Genomic DNA, 19,160 nt, shown 5'->3' with positions numbered 1-19,160 from the left:
GCAGCAACCGAACCACGTTGCATCGCTTGTTCGCTTGTATGTCGCAGCAGCAGCAACAACGCAGGAGATTGTAACCTTCTTCTTCTTCATCTTCCACTTCGATCCCCGCGTGAAAAGGTTCCCATTATTTAATTGGATTTTCCTCCCCGCTGCAGCTGGTGTTGGTAGCAAGTGACGGTAACTGCTTAAACGCTTAATTTCCTCTACGACCAGTAACGCACGGGGTACGTTGCGAAAGTCCGATTTTTGAGAGCCGGGAAAGAGGGATGGAGGGGCGGAGGGGAAGGAGGTTACTGTCTCTGGGGCCCTTGTCCGGATTATAAGAATGTCTATGCCAATATACGGGTGGTAAATTCCGTTTTTCTTGCGTCCATATTATGAGATATTTTAGGTCCAGACATTGACCGACCACCAGTTTCGTCTGTTTGGCAAAAACTCGAATGTCCGACCGGATTTGGAAAAGATGAAATCTACAAAATATCGTTAAAAGAAAGAACAATTCATAGGCGATAGTATTGAGTGTTGAATACAGCTGTTTTATTGAATTTCCACACTCACAATTTAACTCTAGAGTTCGGTTGAAAACAAAAACTCACATCAAATAAGTTCGCGGACCATTTGGTTCAGGATTAGTGTATTTTCAATGGAAATAGTTATGTAAATAATTGAATTAGGAATGCGGTTTTGCTTTTATCACCAAAAGATATTGAAATATTTTTGCTCTATGTGTGTGGGCACAATAGAGTAGAAAGAATGTCATGTTGCAATATTGGTAACGCAATCCAACCCACACAAACGAATTTGCGCACGAAAGATGCGAGAAAATTTGACGATTTTAAAATGTACGTGTAGTATTTGTGTGTAGATATAGATTGATAGAGAAATATGCTGTTCCACATGTATTACTCAAAAACTTCCCACTGAATTGCTATATTATGACTAGTATTAGGAGGAAAATATAGTATATGGACCAAATGGTCCCCGGACCCAAGGTAACTCTCGTTTTTTTTCGCCTCCTTTTATAATCTTTATGAATTTAAATAAAAAAAAATACCATATTCAAATTTAGAAATCGATCGGATAGTGATATTTAAAGATATAATAAAAAAACGAATGAAAGTTGAACCAAATGGTCCGAACCCAAATGCAGCATTAAATCTAGAGTACTGGTAGACGTAGCAAATGTTTGATGATAGTTTGATGAATTTCCGCCGTTTTCTTAGCGTACGTAGGTTAAGAAAATGGAATCAGGTTCAATACCCGGTATGAAAATGTGACAGGGTCTATCCCTAGAAATGCTTCTAACAGCCACGGTACACTTTTCCCTCAAATATGTAATACACGGTCTGTCGCAAAGTAAACAGGAATTGTTTCATAATTAGGAATTAAAGGAATTGTTTCATTTAATTGCGCAAGACGCAATAACTTTGCTTCCGATGGACCAAATTTCATGAAATTTTCACAGGAAATCAGGAAAGGACCTTCCTTTTAAACACATATACTCAATGTGGCGCCTCCAGAGAAATGTCTCTATTGGGTAAAGTCCTGTTTACTTTGCCTGACAGACCGTGTCCAGACTACTGGACAAGGAGTCGAAGGTTCTGCTGTTGCTGTTCGCCATTTACTCGCCATTTGCTCGCTGCTGATGGAATTGCTGCTGCTGCTGCTGGTGGTGAAGGCCGAAAGTAGTAACCTTCACCTCCCCCCCCCCCCCCACCGCCGGCAGTGACCGCAGACAACTAGGTTAATCCTGCTCTTCTATGCAGCACACATGCGCACATATACACAAACACGTGCGCGCGCTCGCGCTCAACGGTGATTAAAAAGGCTAAAAACAATCGAAGGAAGGATTAGGAGGGCGATCGTAGCTCGTAGTTAATTAGCCCGGCTGTACTGTATCGATCCGGTCCGGCTTATTAGCTGCACCACCATTAGCAGTGCTGCGTGCATTAGTGGGGCAGTAGTTGTTGTTGTTGTATTTGTTTTGTGTAGAGCACCGAGCAGAACGGAGGAGAACGCGTAATCGCACACGCTCTCGAGCGCGTAACGCGATCGGCATCGTAAGCAAAGGCACAGAAAATTAGAAAAAAAAAAATTAAATGAAAATCAAAAAAAAAAAAAACAAACCGCTCCATCTGGAGGTTGGCGATGCATAAGCGCGCTCGCTCGGCACTCGGAGGGCACTGATTGTATCGGGGTGACTTCGGACACGCACCCGGGCTCAAGAACGCTACCGTGTTTGACCCCAAAAAGCCGTGCAACGGAGATTAAGAGAGAGCGAGAGAGAGAGAGAACCGACCTAATCTAATGGCCGCACGCCAGGCACGCCAATCGGTCACGGGCATATGGTAAGAAGAGTAGTTGGAGGTTGGTCTCAAATCGTGGTCGTTAGCATCGAAGGACCACCGGGCTGGGCTGGGTTTGCGTTTTGCGTTCGGTGCCACCTGGGGTCGCCTGACGGATGAGTAAGCGTCATCCCGACCCCGGGGAGGTCTAATGAGGTCTGAGATCGCGCTGCTACCGGCCGCTGGCAATTAGATAACGCAATAACTCTGCTAACCGAACCATTTCCACACCAACGGAGTCCTTGTTTTCGCTTCTACGCGGTAATGCAGAGAAGGGAAGTGTCCTCCGTGTAGCGTACGGTTTTTGGTGTCTGGTTAATGGTGTCAATTAGAGTCGTGTCGGGTCATTTGTCTCTTTGGTTCTCAATATTCGAACTCGTTGCTCTGTTTTTCTTTACTTTTTTTTTTTGTAAATCACGGGCATCGAAACGAAGCATCGACCTTCTAGATAATTGGAATTGGATGAAATTGGAACCAAAAATGGGATGTTGTTGTTGTTGTTGTTGGTGGAAAACCACATCAGCATTAGCACGGTGTTCATGGGACCTCTACTAACGCGAAGCTCTGGAACTGGGAATAGGCGCTACACTAACGATCGTTCGGGGCAATCATGGACCATACACCTTCTTCTTGACACTCGTAGTCTCTCTTTATCTCTCTTACACACATACACAGCCACCCCGATATTATACTCACACATAATAAATACACTCCCATCGTCCTTGGAAATATACTAAATATCATTCCAAACCGCTATAAAGTGTCAATATGTGTAAGAAAGGTTCTGAGTGTGACATTTCCCAGACCAGAGACCAGAGACCGGAGTTATAGGTCGCAACTGACTGAAGACTGAAGGATTTGCGCCGGATGAAGGCTGAAGGGCGGCGCTTACGTGGCGTAACGCATACAATGCACGCAGTATAACGCAGTAACACTCCTCAGATACAGGAGATGTGTGATTCATGCAAGTGTCGCGCACTACCAAAGCAAGCAAACAAAAAACAAAAATGGATACTTTCACTTGTGTTCAGCCGTTTTTTTTTTATTTTTGGGAGATGGAGGGGGCCTTGGTGACGTTGTTGCACGGCAACATGCGGCGGCCTTTTTCAGAGCGGCGCAGAATAGCCGAATGGCGAACCCCGTTGGCCGTTCTTGGTGCTTGGTGCCGGTGCTGTTGATACCACAAATGGTAAGCATTTGGTGCATTGGTGGACTCGAGCGTATCGAAGAACACGCCACACACAAATAGGCGGATCGCCTATTGTTTCGGACATGGTAGTATCGGTTGTTTAGTGTCGCCATTGCATCGCCACCGCCCGAAAAAGGCCGATCCCCAATTTGTGATGCTCGAAACGTGCGCGTCGCGAGCGCTGAGCCTGGACGGAACACGGAACGCGAGCGCGCCGATCGCTATGCACAGAATGGCACTTGGGGAGCGCGTTTTGGGCATGCGGTCATCGTCGTCGTCGCCGTCGCTGTTGCTGCTCAAGGATGTTTTCGGACAAGACAAGTGCGGTGTGCCCTTGCCGTACCCGCTTCCTTATCACCTTCGGTGACGCTCGACCGCTTCGCGCTCGCGCGCGCGCGCGTTACGGAGCGCGCCGGTACATAATGCGTTACCGCGCGCGTACACACCAGCCGCTCACCGACCACTACCCCCTCCCCCCTCCCCCGGCCCACAAACAGTAACGACGCGGAGGCTAACAGGCAGACAGTGCGCGTAGCGCGTAGCGAAAACCATGTTATTGCTGCTGCTGTTGCTGCTGCTGATGGGCTCGCTTCCGACTCCGGCTGCCAGCCAGCTAGCTGGTTATCAAACCGGGCAGCCACGACCCCGGCCTCCCTCTCTCGCTTACACAAACGCGCTGGCGGCCGCCGAGTGGCGGCCAAAAAGAAAACAACAAAAAAACGCTTCCCAAAAATCTTGGTAGCCCCGGCGTAAGCGTCGCCAAGCCAGCTAGGCCAGGCTAGGCCAGTGTTGCGTTGCGCCGCCTGTCGCGTAATCTCGCGTAAACCTGTCCGCGCGCGCGCGCGCGCACACCTGGCGCACCGCCGCCTGGCGTTTCTTCCTGGGTTTCCATTTGTTTCCAGCCAAAGCAAAACAACGCGCGGCGCTCGCGTTGTCTCTCGATTCTTTTCGCCCCCGTGGGGCCGGTGGAAATCCGTAACGCATCGTAACGCCAGGTGTGGTGCGGTAATGTCGCAGACATCGGGAGACTCCCACCGAAAAGTGAAAGAACTGGAACGAATTTGAAGCTGAATTTGTCTCGTCTCGCGCGTCGTCTGCATCGCCTGATGGGCTGCCGGGGTGGCAGGGGTCATCCCCGGCCGCCACATACACGCCCGTCGTCTGACTGGTGACCTTTTTTTTTCTTCTGTGGCCGGGCGGTCCACTTGCTTTGATGGTGAAGACGACCACGACCACGACGACGACGACGTATTGTTGTACAAATTTGATTTCGATCGGGTAAATAGACAAACAAAGTACTGCACTGGACAGATCCACACACACGCGCGCACACACGCACACACACACATACACACGGCAAACTGGCGCAAACAGTAGCAGCCAGGGAGCGGGGTCGTGACATTTTAGGATAGCAAAGCACCTTGCCAGCCGTTGAGCAATAACAGCCGTAGATTGTCTACTCCGTCTGTCAGCAATGAGCACAATGACAGAGAGATAGAATGAATGAGAGAGAGAGAGAGAGAGAGAGAGAGAGAGAGAGAGAGAGAGAGAGAGAGAGAGAGAGAGAGAAGCAGATCTACATTCTTGGAGCTGCCATTCGGGGTAATTGCCCCGTCCGGTACTTAGCTACCAATCTCCCTTTTTTGTTTTGACATTTTGACACCGCCAACGGTTTGTTTGGCGTTTGGCAGACCCCGGGCAGGCAGGCCCTGGGCATTGAAGGATCGAACCTTCGTTCGTCGAGGCTTCGTCACAAAATCGTCTTCGTCCACGTCCTTCAGATGGACGACGTGATGCGCATATGTTTAAGGGGGGGGGGCTTCGGTATTTTATTTTATTTCTTCGCATTTACTTTTTACATTTTTTTATGAGTGCTTATCCTTTCAAGAGTATTGTGTGAAATTTTGAGATCGTTTGAAGCAAAACTGACAAAGATATTGATTTTTGAACATCGCAACTTTGAATCTCGTTTCCCAAAACCTGCGTTTTCAAAGTCGGTGCCCATCGTAGCATAAAAACTAGTGGACCGATCGATTTGAAATTTTGAACACATAATCTGTACACTATTTACCAGGTAGCCCCGTCGAGATTTTGTAAAAAATGGTTAATAGTTGTTTTTAAATATTTTTTTTAGCTTTGTAAAACTCGTTTTTTGAGGCAATATCGAAAAAAAGCATCACTTTTTCAACTTTAAAAATCTGTCAAAAATCGAAAAATAGGCAATTTCCCAAAAACTCGACGGGGCTAGCTGGATAAACTTATAATCTAACAAAAGAATATTCATTTGAATGTTTCTGATGACCCAGCACGTGGCTACGGATTGGGCACCGCGAAAAGTACATTTTTGCAAACTTGCCTTTCTAGATTGAATGCCAAGAACGTAGTTCTGAACAAATCTTCCGCAAAATAGAACCAAGCATTATTGAAAAGTTGTAGTTTAATATGAGATTATTTTGAAAAATTAAAGTTGACTGGTTTCTTCACTAAAAATCGTCAAAAATGAGCTTTTTTTTTTGACCCGAAATAACCAAAGCCCCCCCTTTAATGGACGACGTTTCGAGACCGGTCCTCCGATCGAGAATCGCGGACCGTTGCCGGTTTCTGTTGTTGTTGTTGTTGTTTCTTTCCTTCCTTGAATCGCCAGTTGACAATTACCGGTGGACCGGTAGTTGGTGTGGTACATTAGATAAGCTTTGGCCGCTTTCAAAGCTGCCCGCGACTCACGTTTGCATTCCGAAAAACAATAACCACTAATGGCGGCGCTAAAGTGCCGCGATGGCGGCGCTGGCGGCTTGGACCCCCCCCCCGGGGGCCAGCCTGGCCCGAAATTGCGAGGCAACTTTTCGAAGTGCTTCGACAGAACCGATGACACATCCAGGTCCAGGGCCTCATAAAACCCCCTTGCTGTGTGTGTTGGTAGGTTTGAAGCAGCAGCAGCGAAGGAAAGTGCTTTTTCTCTCCCTCTCCCGGCAAATTACTTGTGTCATCGTCTGGTCAGGGGGATCAGAAGAAGAAGAAGAAGAAGAAAAAGGACAGGGCTGTAAAAGTGGGAAGGGGGATGGCGCTCAATGGCACGGACAATAATGACATTAAAAAAAAAAGCATCCAAAAGCCCATTTGCACCGTGGCTGGGGTAGTGTCGGAGTGTAATTGGTCATGTGTGGTGGTGGTTGGTGCGGTGCTGCTGGGACCGGGATCCGGAGGGATCATTAACATTAGAGAAGGGGGAGGGGGGAGGGGTGTTGTTACGTTTGTTACGAGGACCAGGAGACGACCATTAGATCCAAGGAGAGACACGACGCGGTGCGCTCGGCGCAAGGACGAGTGCGGTTGCGCCGTCACCCCCCAAAAAACCGAAAGCCATCTTCTGCTTCTTCTTCTTCTTCACCTCTTTTTTTTCTCTCTCTCTCTCTCTCTCTCTCTCTCTCTCTTTCTTTCTCTCTCTCTCTCTCTTTCACTCACTCTCGCTCGCTCTATTTCTCTGGTAAATCCTTTCCATTTCACTAACCAGCGCGCCAACGCGACGCGACTCTGTTGCGAGCGCGTATCTGATGCCGATCTGCCTGTATGCGTGTGTGTGTGTGTGCATGTGTGTGTGTGTGCAGTTAATTAAAGTGAGGCAAATGGAGCCCTCCCAGCCTCCCAGAGGGGCGCTGCGCGTTTGAAGCGCGACAAAATAAAACGCCGAAATTAAATTGCAAAACCGACGAGACCGAAATGGTAGCAGCAGCAGCAGCAGCAGCAGCAGCACCTGCAACAACAACAACCACAAGAAAACCACGAAAACATTTGCTGTTGGGAAGCCCGAAAACACGAGATGACGACCAGATGACGAAATGTGGCGCGATGGCGGATGGATGCCTAGTGTGCATGACACTCCCCTGAAAGGGAAGGGGATGGGGAAGAGGATGGGGTAGGCCGTATTAATGACATGAAGGGATTTGGGCCTCGGCTCGACGCTCATCAGCTCTCATCAGCCGGAATCGACCGGAGCGAATTGGGGATACCTTTCTTTTCCAAATTTGCCGATGATGATGATGATGATGCGCTTCTGCAGTTTTGCAAACATCCCCTTCCCCCTCGGGGCTGGTGCACCCCCTACCCCTTCGCAAATCCCTCGCGGGATGGTGATTAGGAAATGCAGCTGATGAGGCGCCCGTCGCAATATGGCGGCCGATCGGTTCGCGATCGGTTTCGCGTTCGATTCGAATTGGTTCCGCTTGGTTTGCGTTTGGCCTAGTAAGGCCATTGGGGGGAGGGGGTGCGTTGCGATAATTAGGCCTGGCCCTAGCTGGCCTTGGCTGTTTTTTTGCCTACCCCCCCCCAGAGCCGGGCTACCGAATTCCTGCGCAATCCTTGGCGATGGGCAATCCCCGGAACGAATCTCTCGCCGTCCGCGAGAGGTCCGCGAGGTCGCAATCGGCGCCCCGGCGCAATCGCAACAGAAGCAACAGAAGGCTGAAGGGGCAGAACCAGCGCTGCACGACGGTCGGTCATCGGTTTTTGCATAATTCGAAGGCATCACCCTTCGCGCGAAGGTCTGCACCGCTATGGCTATCGAGCCGCCGGTATCGCCGCTCGAACATGCGCTCGAGTTGTTTCCCTCTGTCCATGTGTGTACGTGTGTGTGTGTGTTTACTCCGGTTCCCAGGATTGTTTGCAAAATTGTTGACCGATTTCAGGTCGAGAAGAGCAGTTTTTTTTTGGGGAGAGTTTTGCGATACTTTGAGTAGAGAACAGGTAGAAGGAGTCGGATTTTGTACAAGCAACACTACAAGCAACAAACTACAAGCTTTGCTTGACGAATGATATTCTGACAAGCCTCGTGGATTCGGGCCTTCAAAATCCTGTCACTTCCGACAGGGGACAGTGGCTGTGAGTCGTCAGTGGGACAAGGGGCCAATGCATTTGTTTTTTTGTTTTTACATTTCCAACCACGAATGTGCCGTATGTTTGGCTAATGCATTTTTGACAGTCCCCCCAAAGCCTCAAAATCCAACACAAGGACCAGTAGACCATCCATCGGTTGTTCAAACTGCGTCTGATGTTGGTCACAGCATGATAGCAGCCTTTTGTTGTTGTACGCTTTCGAGTAACAGCCACTGCGGCTCTGCTGAGCTGTTGTTGAGGGTGTTCTGCATGAAAACGGGCGCCAAACGGCCAACCGCCAGTGCAGTTGTGTTGCGATCCTTTCGCCAGATCGTCTCTGGTACGTGTACGACGTAAGACAACGGGTGCAACGGGGCTCATTTTGAACGAGTTTTTGGGAGGCAACAATTCCACTTTATTTTTTCAAGTGAATGCCATATTAAACTCCATCCTTTCTAGAAATCTTTGGTTCTTTTTTGGGGAAGATTTATTAAAAGCTACGTTTATCTAGAATTTAGAAAGACAAAAGAGTTTGAAAAATGTACTTTTTGCGGTGCCCAATGGAAATATGCAAATCAATATTCTTTTATTAAATTATAAGCTTATCCAAGTAACCTGTGTTTCAAAAATCTATATTTCTGACAGTTTTGCTTCGATTGATCCAAATTCCATCTACACAAACGTCTTAAAAGGATAAGCAGACATAAAAAATGCAAAAAAAATGTGAAAAAGTAAAATAAAACACCCCTTAAGTAAATTTTGGGCTAAAAATCATTCGTTTTTCGTTCTTTTTTTGCACCAATTTCAATTGAAAGTTGCCCTCTGGTGCACACTGTTGATTAAATCATTATCGTACGCCCCAAAACCATCTCCTGAATCGCTGTGAGCCATTTCATTTCTTTTGATAAAATGACACGCCCCGAACAATCGAAGGATTGTTGAAAACTGTTGCGACACACTTTTGTCCGTTAGAATCCGTCTGCATATGGTCTTCGCACACATCTGCGCATCTGTTTTATCTTTTGGTTGATGCAACGTAAGAGTTCCCCTTCCCAAACTAACGTTTAAACCGTTGATATTTTGTGTTGAGTCTTGTGTCAAAAAATAAAATTTCACGTTCCATTTGAGGGTTCGAATTTTGACAACAACAAAAAGTAAAACAAAATAAACATGTGAGTAGCACTGGGCAAACCGCACCTGTCAGAACAGAAATGACGAAGAAATAACCACTGGGGGGTCGTTGCAGTGATTCAAAATGAGTGGCAAAGTCAAATTAATAGCGAAAAAAACAAATGAGTTAAGCCGCAGGTTTTATAGAAGAATTAGTAGCCATCCATTCATATACATATCCGCGTACCGAAGGGCGCACGCTGACTGGTGGATGGGTGACCTAATGGTCGCGGGATCAACGCAGCACCCACTTTCCACTTGGCCCACGCGGCGCGATAAGCCCCGGTGATGGCCCAGATGCGTGCGCTAGGCCGAGGGGGAAGGGGGATGCGCGTGCGTTACGTCGTGTCGTGACATTTTGGTTTCTGTGTCACCGACAGGGGTGCCAAAGGGGAGGGAAGGAAGACAGCGGGTGGGCCAGGGGGATGTGCTACACTGCACGGAAACAGGGGCCGCGTGTACGATGCTCGTATGTGTGTGTGTGTGTGTGTGTGTGTGTGTGTGTGCGATGCGGTTGTATAGTCCGGAAAGTCGATCGCCGAATCGTCACAGACCGTCAATCGTCTCTCTCTCTCTCTCTTTCTATCGATATATCTATCTAGCGAGGACTTTTTGCCCAGCGCCAGTGGTTAGCCCCATCAGGAGGAGGACGTTGTGGGCCCCCTAATTGGTACCTGGGCGGGCTGGCAGGCAGGCAGGCAGGCAGGCGCTGGGAGCAGGTGGTAATTAGGTGGCGATTGCGAACCAGAACCAGTTCGCTTCTCGTTTCATTTCCTGGTGTTCTAAAAGGGGGGGGGGGGGGGGTGAAGGGGGTGGAGTGCGTAATGAGAAGCCACAAAGCCACCATTTGGGGACGTGCATCATCAACCCCCTTCCCCTCCCTCCCCCCCTTCGGTGATATCTGATCCTAACAGGCAAAATGGGTTCTCGCGCGTTCTCGCGAATGAACGATTATCCCGCGCTTAAAATCCCGGGTATCGCGATCGATTAGATGCACCTGATACGAATGCAATCAAATGTGTGTGCGCGTGTGTGTGTGCGACGATAACGAGCGTTCGCTACACATAAAAAAAAGCTCCCACACTTGGAGTGTGTATGTGTGTGTTACGGGGAAAGGGGGGGGGGTGATTGTCTAGTGGAAGGGGAGGGGGAGGAGGGAGGGAGGGTCATAACTCATGTTCTCATGTAGCTGCTCGCCAAGGAGGCTGGCAGCGCTGGCATCGGTTCTAGATTGCTTATGAGCTGAGCCCTGGCTCGACGTGAGGAGAGGGTTGGGGGTTGGGGGATGCATACACGGAGGGTTATGCAATGGATCAGGCCGACCGTCGTCACACCGTCGGCCACCGTGTGCCGACCCTCTCGGTACAGGGAAGCTTGCCTTGGCCGTGCGCGGGCCGCCGCTGCCGCCGCGGTATGGTATGCACCGGTTTTATGGTTTATGCTGCACCTCACCCCCGCTTCGCGCATACGCATGCACGCAAAGGTCAGCGCAGTTGCAACGCAAGCGTGCAAAGGCCAAAGACACACACACACACACACACACGGATCAAGGGCACACACGAGGGTTAGAAAAAGGGGGGAGGGGGGTGCAGCATCTTCTATTGTAGCGCAGTTGCGTTACGGTGCTGGACGCTGCCGGTGGCCTCCCCCCCCACCGACACACCACCGGTGGGATTGAGGTTAATTGAGAGAGCTAAGCGAGCGAGCGAGCGATCGGGGGTGCATCTCGGGGGCGCACAACACCCTCTCGCTTGGGATTTGGGGGATTTGAATGAGAAAGGTTAGGGGGTGAAATCCTTGGGGGTGGCGGTGGCCGTGGCTTAGCCGGCTTAGCGTGCCCGGCCCTTCCTCTTCAATTCCGGGCCGTTGCTCGAAGACGCAACCGCAACGATCTTCATCCCCTTAGTGGCCCCGGCCGCGGGGGAGGAGAGTACGCTAAGTGCTCTATTAAGTTCGGAGTTCGGAGCACCGTACAGGGCTCCTGGTCACCGGTAGATCACCACCAGTTTGCCGCTCCTGCATTTATCACTCAACCAGCACTCCCCCCAGCCCAGTCCACCCCGTCCACTGACCTCCACGATAAAAACAATGTTTAATGTCTCCATCGGCCATCATGACAGTGCCTTTTTCAACGACGACGACGTTGCACGCGACGGCACTTTAATGGCCATTCGCCATTTGTTTGTCACCACTAACACCACCACCACCACCACCATCCCTCTTCATTGCAACCCCCAAACATCAGCAGCTCCCTTGCGCTTGTTTGCTCCATTTAGCGCTTTCTTTCGCGTGGCGCTCTAATTGCGCCCGAAAAACCACCCTCCCCCCCTCCCCTAGTGGCCTCTCTCGGGAGCGGTTGGGGATGGATTCGCCGATTGGATTCGCCGACGACGTCGCCGTCACCGTCGTCACCGCGTTATCCTTTCAGCAGCGAAGGTGTAGATGACGGGGTGTAAGGAGAAGGGGCCCAGCCCCTGGCCGGTGGTTTTTTCTGTTTTCGGGGTTTTACACCCCCCTCCTCCCCCCCTTACCCTTCGGTCGGTTGGTGTCGAGCTGGTTATAAAATCCCATTAATCTTACGCAACACGATTAAACCAACAGCATCGCACCGTCATCACCATCATCATCATCATCATGTTTGGTCGACACACCGCGCAACAGGTGTGCGCTCGCGTGCGTGTGTGTGTGTGTGTCGTTGATGGCGGTAGCGACACGGTAGCAATAACAACGAATCGAGCGATGACATCGTCCAGCGCAAACAGACTATTAACGTGGTCGCACCGAGCTCTCTCTCTCTCTCTCTCTCTCTCTCTCTCTCTCTCTCTCTCTCTTTTACTTTTGCTTTTTCCCTCATATCTGTGTACGTGGCCGGTGGTCTTTCTTCCAAAACCAGATGATCCGCTCCACTGACAAAAGCCACTCATCCTCAACTCACCCCTAGACTCAGTGTGTGTCTGTGTGTGTGCTCGATGACCAAACGCGCCGCACGAGGGCCACCACCGTGCGTTCTTTCGGATAGATCAAACAAAGGGGATGATCTTGCTCTGTTGTTGCTCTGTTTCGAGATCTCGTTCTCTAAAATGCTAAAATCTTTATTAGAGGGAGGAGGGTAAGGGGGATGAGCGACGCTAACGGTGGCCACCGGACGAACCGGACGTCGAGGCACCGGATGCATCGACGGAACCTTGCGACGAGCCGCCCGAAGAACCGAGGGACGCATTCAGCACCAGGCTGGTGATGCCACCGACGACCGACGAGACGACGTGCGTGATGAAGCCAAACAGATCGGAACCGGAACCGGAACCGCCCGGGTGTTGCCCCTGGTCGCCGCCTTCCTGCGGATCATCCTTGCGCTTTGCCTCCTGCAGCCCGCTAAAGAAGTTCTCGACGAACAGCTTCGGCCGCAGCGGCAAACTCTCATCTTCGGGATCCTACGAGGGGGAGAGGGGTCAGTCAGAGGAGGAGCAGATGCATGTGCGTGTGTGTGGTGCATTCCATTGCGCCACACGCATCCACACACACACGCACGGCATTGGAGAGCCTAGTACAATATCTCATTTCACTGCGTACGTGTGTGCGCACGTGTGCGCGCGCAAGTGTGTGTGTTTGTGTGCGCTCTATTGCACCAAGCGTACGCGCAGGCGCACGCGCCCCCTCCCAGCGGTGTGGGTAAAATGGTTTGGCCATTTCCATTACCAACCAACCAATAATCGTGCGCAATCATCATCAGCCTAATCGGATTGGGACAATAACGTTCTTCGGCCATCATCATCATCATCATCAGCAGCTAGCAGCACGTCAACCCCTGTAACCTGAACTGCACTCTGCTCTGCGCAAACACTGGCAGCGATTACCGCTTCTCGAGCAGCAGCAGCAGCAGTTTCACAACTTAATTGTAAATTACATGCATTGCTTACGCCGCTCGCGCTCGCTCGCTCGCTCGCTCGCATGCCCCTCATCAGCAGGCCGTAGGGGAGGGGGAGGGGGGGGGAGGTCGTGTAAGGTGGCAGCATAACGAGCGACGGACAAACGACGTCGACCACCCGGCGCCACCGCAACTGACTTTCATGGCTCGCGTGGCACTCATCACAAGCGAATCAGCCTCATTACAGCCGTGCGCGTGTGTGTACCGGAGTGTCAGAGGTCGACGATGATGCCCGAAGATGATGATGAGCGGTGACGGATGCATTGTTGAAATCCAATCTGCACACTAGATGCAGCTGTAATGCACACTGCTACTGCTACTACTGCTGCTGCACGGGACGAGTTGCGCAAAGTTGTGCACCCTCTCCCTCTCAAGCGGGGGTGCAACAATGTGACGACGACACATGCCCCTCGACATGACATCCCAGACGGACCGAGCACTTACCGAGCTGAGGGCGGCCAGCAGTGCTCCGAGGAAGTTGCCAAAGAATGCACCGTTCATATCCTGAGCAGAGAGAGAGAGAGAGAGAGCGAGGGAGTGAGGGGTGATTCGATGAGGGGGTTGTACACACTTACCGCACCGCCACCGGATAGCCCCTCGATGGCGATACCGACGTAGCTGCCCAGCACCTTGCCGAAGTTGTCATCACCCTGCACGACGGCGACGGAGGGGGTGCAGGAGGGGGGGGGGGGTTGAGAGGTTAGTGAGGTTAGCGATCGGGTTAGCGAGCGCCGAGATCGAGGCCGATCGAGGTGTGATTAGGTTAAGGGTTGCTTACCCCAAGGAGTCCCGCGATGAGCGATGTTCCGGTTCCCAGCAGCCCCGGAATGTCGAGTCCGCCGGGCTAAGAGCAGAGAGAGAGAGTGTGTGTGTGTGAGAGAGCGCACCACGGAATTAGGGGAGTTAGTTTCGGGGTAAAAATTCGCACCCCCTTCCCCTACCTACCCCGAACAGATTGGTAATGAGACCGGAGAGGGTGCCGATGAGGGCACCGACATCGGACCCTTCATCACCCCCACCACTGAGGCTCGCGATGAGCCCGACCAGCCCACCGGGACCACCGTCCTGCTCTTCCGAGGAAGCGGAGGAAGATGACTCTTCGTCTTCCCCGCTCGTCGCCACACCCTCCACCGAAATGGCCAGCTCGTTCTGCTCTTGTTGCTTTCCGTTGGTCTGTTTTTCCTTCTTCTTCTTCTCCGTTTCACCCTCACCTTCTGCTGCTACGCCACCATCCGCATCCTGGCGTCGCCGGAACAGTCGCTCGATGTGTTGCTAAAGGAAGAAAGGAAGGAATGGAAGGGGATTCGATTTCAAGGGAGTTCGGTCTGGGGAGGGGGTGGATGGTAGATGCTACCTACCTGCAGCCCTTCACTCTGGAGCAGATCCTGGAAGCGGCGGCGCCGCCAGTGGCCACCGGTGGTACCAGACGGGGGGGTAATCTGCGCCAGGAGGCGCTGCACCGTCGCAATGTCGAGGCGGGTAACGTCGAGCCCTCCCCCACCGGCACCCTGCTGCTGCTGCTGCTGCTCCAGATGCTGCACGGTGCGCCTGATGCGTGTGGCCAGCCGGTTGCGCATCTGTTCCAGTTGCTCCTCCACCTGTTGCTCGATCGGTGGTTGCTGCGTCTGCTGCGGTGTGGTGGTGATGTTGGTTCCATTGCTGTTGCTATCACTGCGAGCCGTTAAGCGGATCGTCCTCGGTACGCTCTGCGATCGGAACTCGAAATCGGAAGCGATATGACGGGATGGGGGATAGGGGATGAGGGATGGTGGGAGGAGTAGCGAATGAAACGACACATTTGAGATAAGAAACAAAGAGAGAGAGCAGGAACGAGCATCCCGCAATGCCATCCCTCGCCAGGAGCAAGCTAAACAAAAGACTTCAACACAATGCGTTTCGCGTTATGCAGGCGACGAACCTCCTGGATGATGATGATGATGATGGGGACAGTGTTGATGGTGGAAGTGGTCCGATTTCGATCGCCCCCCAAAAAAAAAAACAAAACAAAAAAACCTACACACGCAACAGACTAGACCAGAGAGAGAGAGAGGGAAGGTCGCGCGGCGAAATAAATTAGAATTTCACCATTTGGCGGCCATCGTTGATTGGTTCGATGGCGAGTGATCGAACAGCAGCACCAGCGGCAGCAGCAGCTTAGTTTCGTTGTTTGCCGCGAGAAGTGTCGCAACAACGCCAATCGCGAATTAGCTACACACACACACACACACACACACACGCACGCACGCAATGGTGAAAGCGTGTACGCGTACACGCGGTGCGCGGAACGAATTTGGAAGTTGGGGCGCGCACATTAGTGGGCCGCGCGACCGTGCGCGTCATCAATCATCGCTCGATGATCGGGACGCGAGGGGCCACCCCGCCGTGCCGAATCGGATGTTGCAGTGTTGCAGCGTTCGTTACCTCACCTGCTGCGATCGTTTGCGTAGTTCGCGCCGATAGTCACCGGACGATGACAGTGTCCGGGGTAGTGGTGGTGCGGCGGCGAGCTCCAGCCCGTGATTGAGCAGCTCGAGCGCGATCCGGCCCCGCTCCAGGACGCTCGTCAGCCCGGTCAGAGCAGCCTGTTGCTGGTGGTGCGGTGATCCTTGCGTGGTCCGGAGGTCACGCAGCTGCCGCCCAACAGCACGCTCCACGGCAGCCTCCGTCTCGATCGCACCAAACAGCAAACCGATCGTGGCGAGACGCCGCAGATCCTCCCGCTGCCGCTGCCTCTGCTCGGTGACACTGCGGGCACCATTGACGTTGAGTGGTTGATTGTTGGCCGCGGCAGGAAACAGAACACCGCAGGATAACACTGCCACCATCACCACCTTTCGCACCAACTGTTCCGATACAAACATGGCAGGAGGAGCTCGCAGGAGAAACGATAGCCGGGACTCCGTAGCGGCAAACGCACGCATACACTATGGAGGGTTCTGACCCGGGCAGATGGCCTTTTAAAGCCATTTTTTTCGTTCCTTGGCGGGGGATGGTTGACAATTTTAAGGGATGGTGGCGCAAGGGATGATGGCTTTGCCCTCCCACCCCTTGCGCCAAAATGGCGATCCACCGATCGGCGACCGATCGATCGATGATTGACTGATTGTAGGGGTTGCAATATCATCCCCTTCGGTTTGTGTGTGAAGCAAGCGCCAAGCGGTCAGTCAATCGCGCAATTCGCGATGCAGTTCCGCATCGATTGGTACGGGCGCAATGAGCTCTGTGTGTGTGCGCGTGTGTGTGCGCATCTTTCGATTCATTCACAACCTCTCTCTCCCGCGGCTCGAACGGCTGATGGGCTCGTCCCAAGACACCCAGTCTTGGGTCTCAATAACGACTCCAAGTGCTCACCACCCCCTCCAGCACACCCTCTAAACAAGCGACCACCTACCTACCTACCCCTTGTTGGGGGTTTGAAACCCCGTTACCCCTGACCTGACCTTAGCGAGCGCCCCACAACGAACGCGCTAACCGGGCCACCGGCAACACACGCACGCACGCACACACTCTCTCACACACGCACGCACGCGCACACACCTTTCGCACGAATCACGCACCGGGGTAAAGGGGGTGCCGGAAGTTTCGCCGTTAGACGCCAGTTACCTAGCTCGAAGGGTGAAGGGGTGGAGGGGTGGTGGAGGGGTGGTGGAGGGGTACAGGTCAGTGAGTGGCAGGGTCGCCCGGGACTGCTGCCCCCGTTTTTCGGTTGGCCTACATCTCCGGCCCGCGCGCCCGTCCTAGTGGTGTGGTGGTGCTCACTGCTGTCAGAGGTGACTTCTTGTGGCAGACGACGAACCCGCCAGCCTCGGTGGTCTGCCATTTCTGCAATTTTGTTGCAATCAAATGCCACCCTTCTCTCTGTCCCCCTTCGTTTTTCTTCCTTCCTGCCTCGTCCCTTCATGTGACAGGCCACCGCCCCCTCCCACTCGCTCGCTCACTGCGGCAGGGTGGTTCTATATATGGGGGTAGGGGGGAGTACGGGGTGGTGGTTGCGATTACATCAGCGCCGTTCGCGTAGCGGTCTGAAAGTGAAAACCGGTGTACCGCCCACATTCTTGCGTGAGCACCTGCAACCCCCCCTCTTCCCCTCCTTCCCATCCACGATGTAATGCCCTGCATGCGGGTATCCGGTTTACCGACGGACAGAGGGGCACAGGAGGAGGATAGTTGCCCCCCTCCCCGATCCAGAAATCTAGCAGTGTGTCTCCAGCACGCGCTCGGGCCCTTAGAATGCGATCGAACACCCCCTGCACCCCCTACACCCCCTCCCTCTAATGGCAACCGGTTTTCCGGCCGTCGTCGTCGTCGAACGGCCAATTGCCTTCGAATCCGATCCGAACCGTTGTCATCGACACACACACACATGCACACCCTCTTGGAAGGTGGTGGACTGGTGGGAGCGGAAGCAGGGGCTTCAAAAAAAAAAAGAAAAACAAAACGGAAGGTTCAACGAACTCGATCGCGCGCGCTGCAAGTTCTGGTGACTTTCGCGTTGGGACCGACCTCACGCCACGTGGATGGAAATCTAAAAACCCAAATGCTCCAATGCTCCAATGCAGCAACATCGCGATCATGGCACTTTCACTGGTCACAGCAAGACAGCCAGCCAGCCAAGAATTAGAGTTCCTTCAGAGGCGGGGTTTCGGAGGGAGTCGAGGGTCAGCGGCTTTTTTTTGAATGCCTCCGTCGAGGGATGGGAGCTGGGGGATGGGGGATGGGGGCGCTGAATCGATCTCGTCGTCGTCGTCGTCATCGTCGTTGTCGTCGAGCATCGGAAATCCAAAACGGAGCCTGACTCACGTGCACTTTCTCTTTTGCCGTTGCCATTGCCAGCACCAAGCCCTGGCTGGTGTGCGCGTGTGTGTGTGTGTGTGGCCTTCTAAGGGCCACGCGGCTTCGAGCGGGACGGAGGAGAGGGCTCCCTTCACGGATCCATTCCTTGAAGGTTGATGTCCCGTGATCTCGATGCTCGATGGCTGCCATGGCTCAAAGGGATGGTACACTTCGGGCGGGGAGAGGAGAGGAAAGGGGGAGTGGATTGGGGTGGGCTGAGACCTTGGTTCTCGCCTTGGTTGTTTTTTTTTTTTTTTTGATCGCCCGATCGCCTCCATTCCAAACGGTGCGACCTTGACAGTCCATCGTGCGCGCGCGCGCGTGTGTGTGTGTGGCAAGCGACTGGCAACGCCTCGCCCCCCAAAAAAGAAACATGACTGCAAGCGACGAACCTCCCTTTTACTTTCCCGATTTTTTTCGTCCGCCAACGGGAGCGACGTTGACGCCGAAACGTCGGTTAGTTGTTGTTGTTGTTGGAGAAATGGTGATGGTAGTTGTGATATGCGGTACGGTGTGGTGTCGCGTCGCATCGCGCCGATCACACCTTTCACCTAACCCCCACCCCCACCTCCCTCTCTTCCTCCACCGACACCTTCGCCGCTTCTGCTTCTGCTTTCCATGCCACGCGGTGGCGACGAACGCGGATGGTGGGCGGAAGGGGGGATCGGGGAGGGGTGGATTGTCATTCCGGAAGTGAGCAGGCGCGCGAGCGCTCACGCTGGACCTCGACCTCTCGGTGCGCGGTACCAGGATATCAGTGTCTGACCGGACTGTGACGCGATCGAGTCGAGGACGCCACCGTCGCCACCACCGTCGTCGTCGTCGTCGT

General features: G+C 52.7%; 1 protein-coding gene across 1 annotated transcript; it reads right to left on the bottom strand.

The window, feature by feature from the left end:
* Positions 1 to 12,701: 12,701 nt before the first annotated feature.
* LOC125956308 (uncharacterized) lies at positions 12,702 to 16,359 on the bottom strand. The gene is made up of 8 exons (XM_049688087.1): positions 15,925 to 16,359; positions 14,857 to 15,204; positions 14,710 to 14,770; positions 14,444 to 14,601; positions 14,277 to 14,342; positions 14,074 to 14,148; positions 13,943 to 14,002; positions 12,702 to 13,004 (listed from the first exon to the last, which is right to left on the bottom strand). The coding sequence occupies exons 1-8, from the start codon at positions 16,357 to 16,359 to the stop codon at positions 12,702 to 12,704; spliced, it is 1,506 nt and encodes a 501-aa protein (XP_049544044.1).
* Positions 16,360 to 19,160: the final 2,801 nt, after the last annotated feature.

This window comes from Anopheles darlingi, chromosome X (assembly GCF_943734745.1).
Source record: "Anopheles darlingi chromosome X, idAnoDarlMG_H_01, whole genome shotgun sequence".
Classification (NCBI taxonomy): domain Eukaryota; kingdom Metazoa; phylum Arthropoda; class Insecta; order Diptera; family Culicidae; genus Anopheles; species Anopheles darlingi.
Note: the sequence above shows the minus strand (reverse complement) of the source record. Positions and strands in the feature narration are given on the sequence as shown.

Coding starts and splice junctions, on each gene's coding strand:
- LOC125956308 (XM_049688087.1), bottom strand. CDS start 16,359: ATGTTTGTATCGGAACAGTTGGTGCGAAAGGTGGTGATGGTGGCAGTG. Junction 14,343..14,443: donor TCATTACCAATCTGTTCGGG/GTAGGTAGGGGA, acceptor CTCTGCTCTTAG/CCCGGCGGACTCGACATTCC. Junction 13,005..13,942: donor TGCTGGCCGCCCTCAGCTCG/GTAAGTGCTCGG, acceptor TCCCCCTCGTAG/GATCCCGAAGATGAGAGTTT.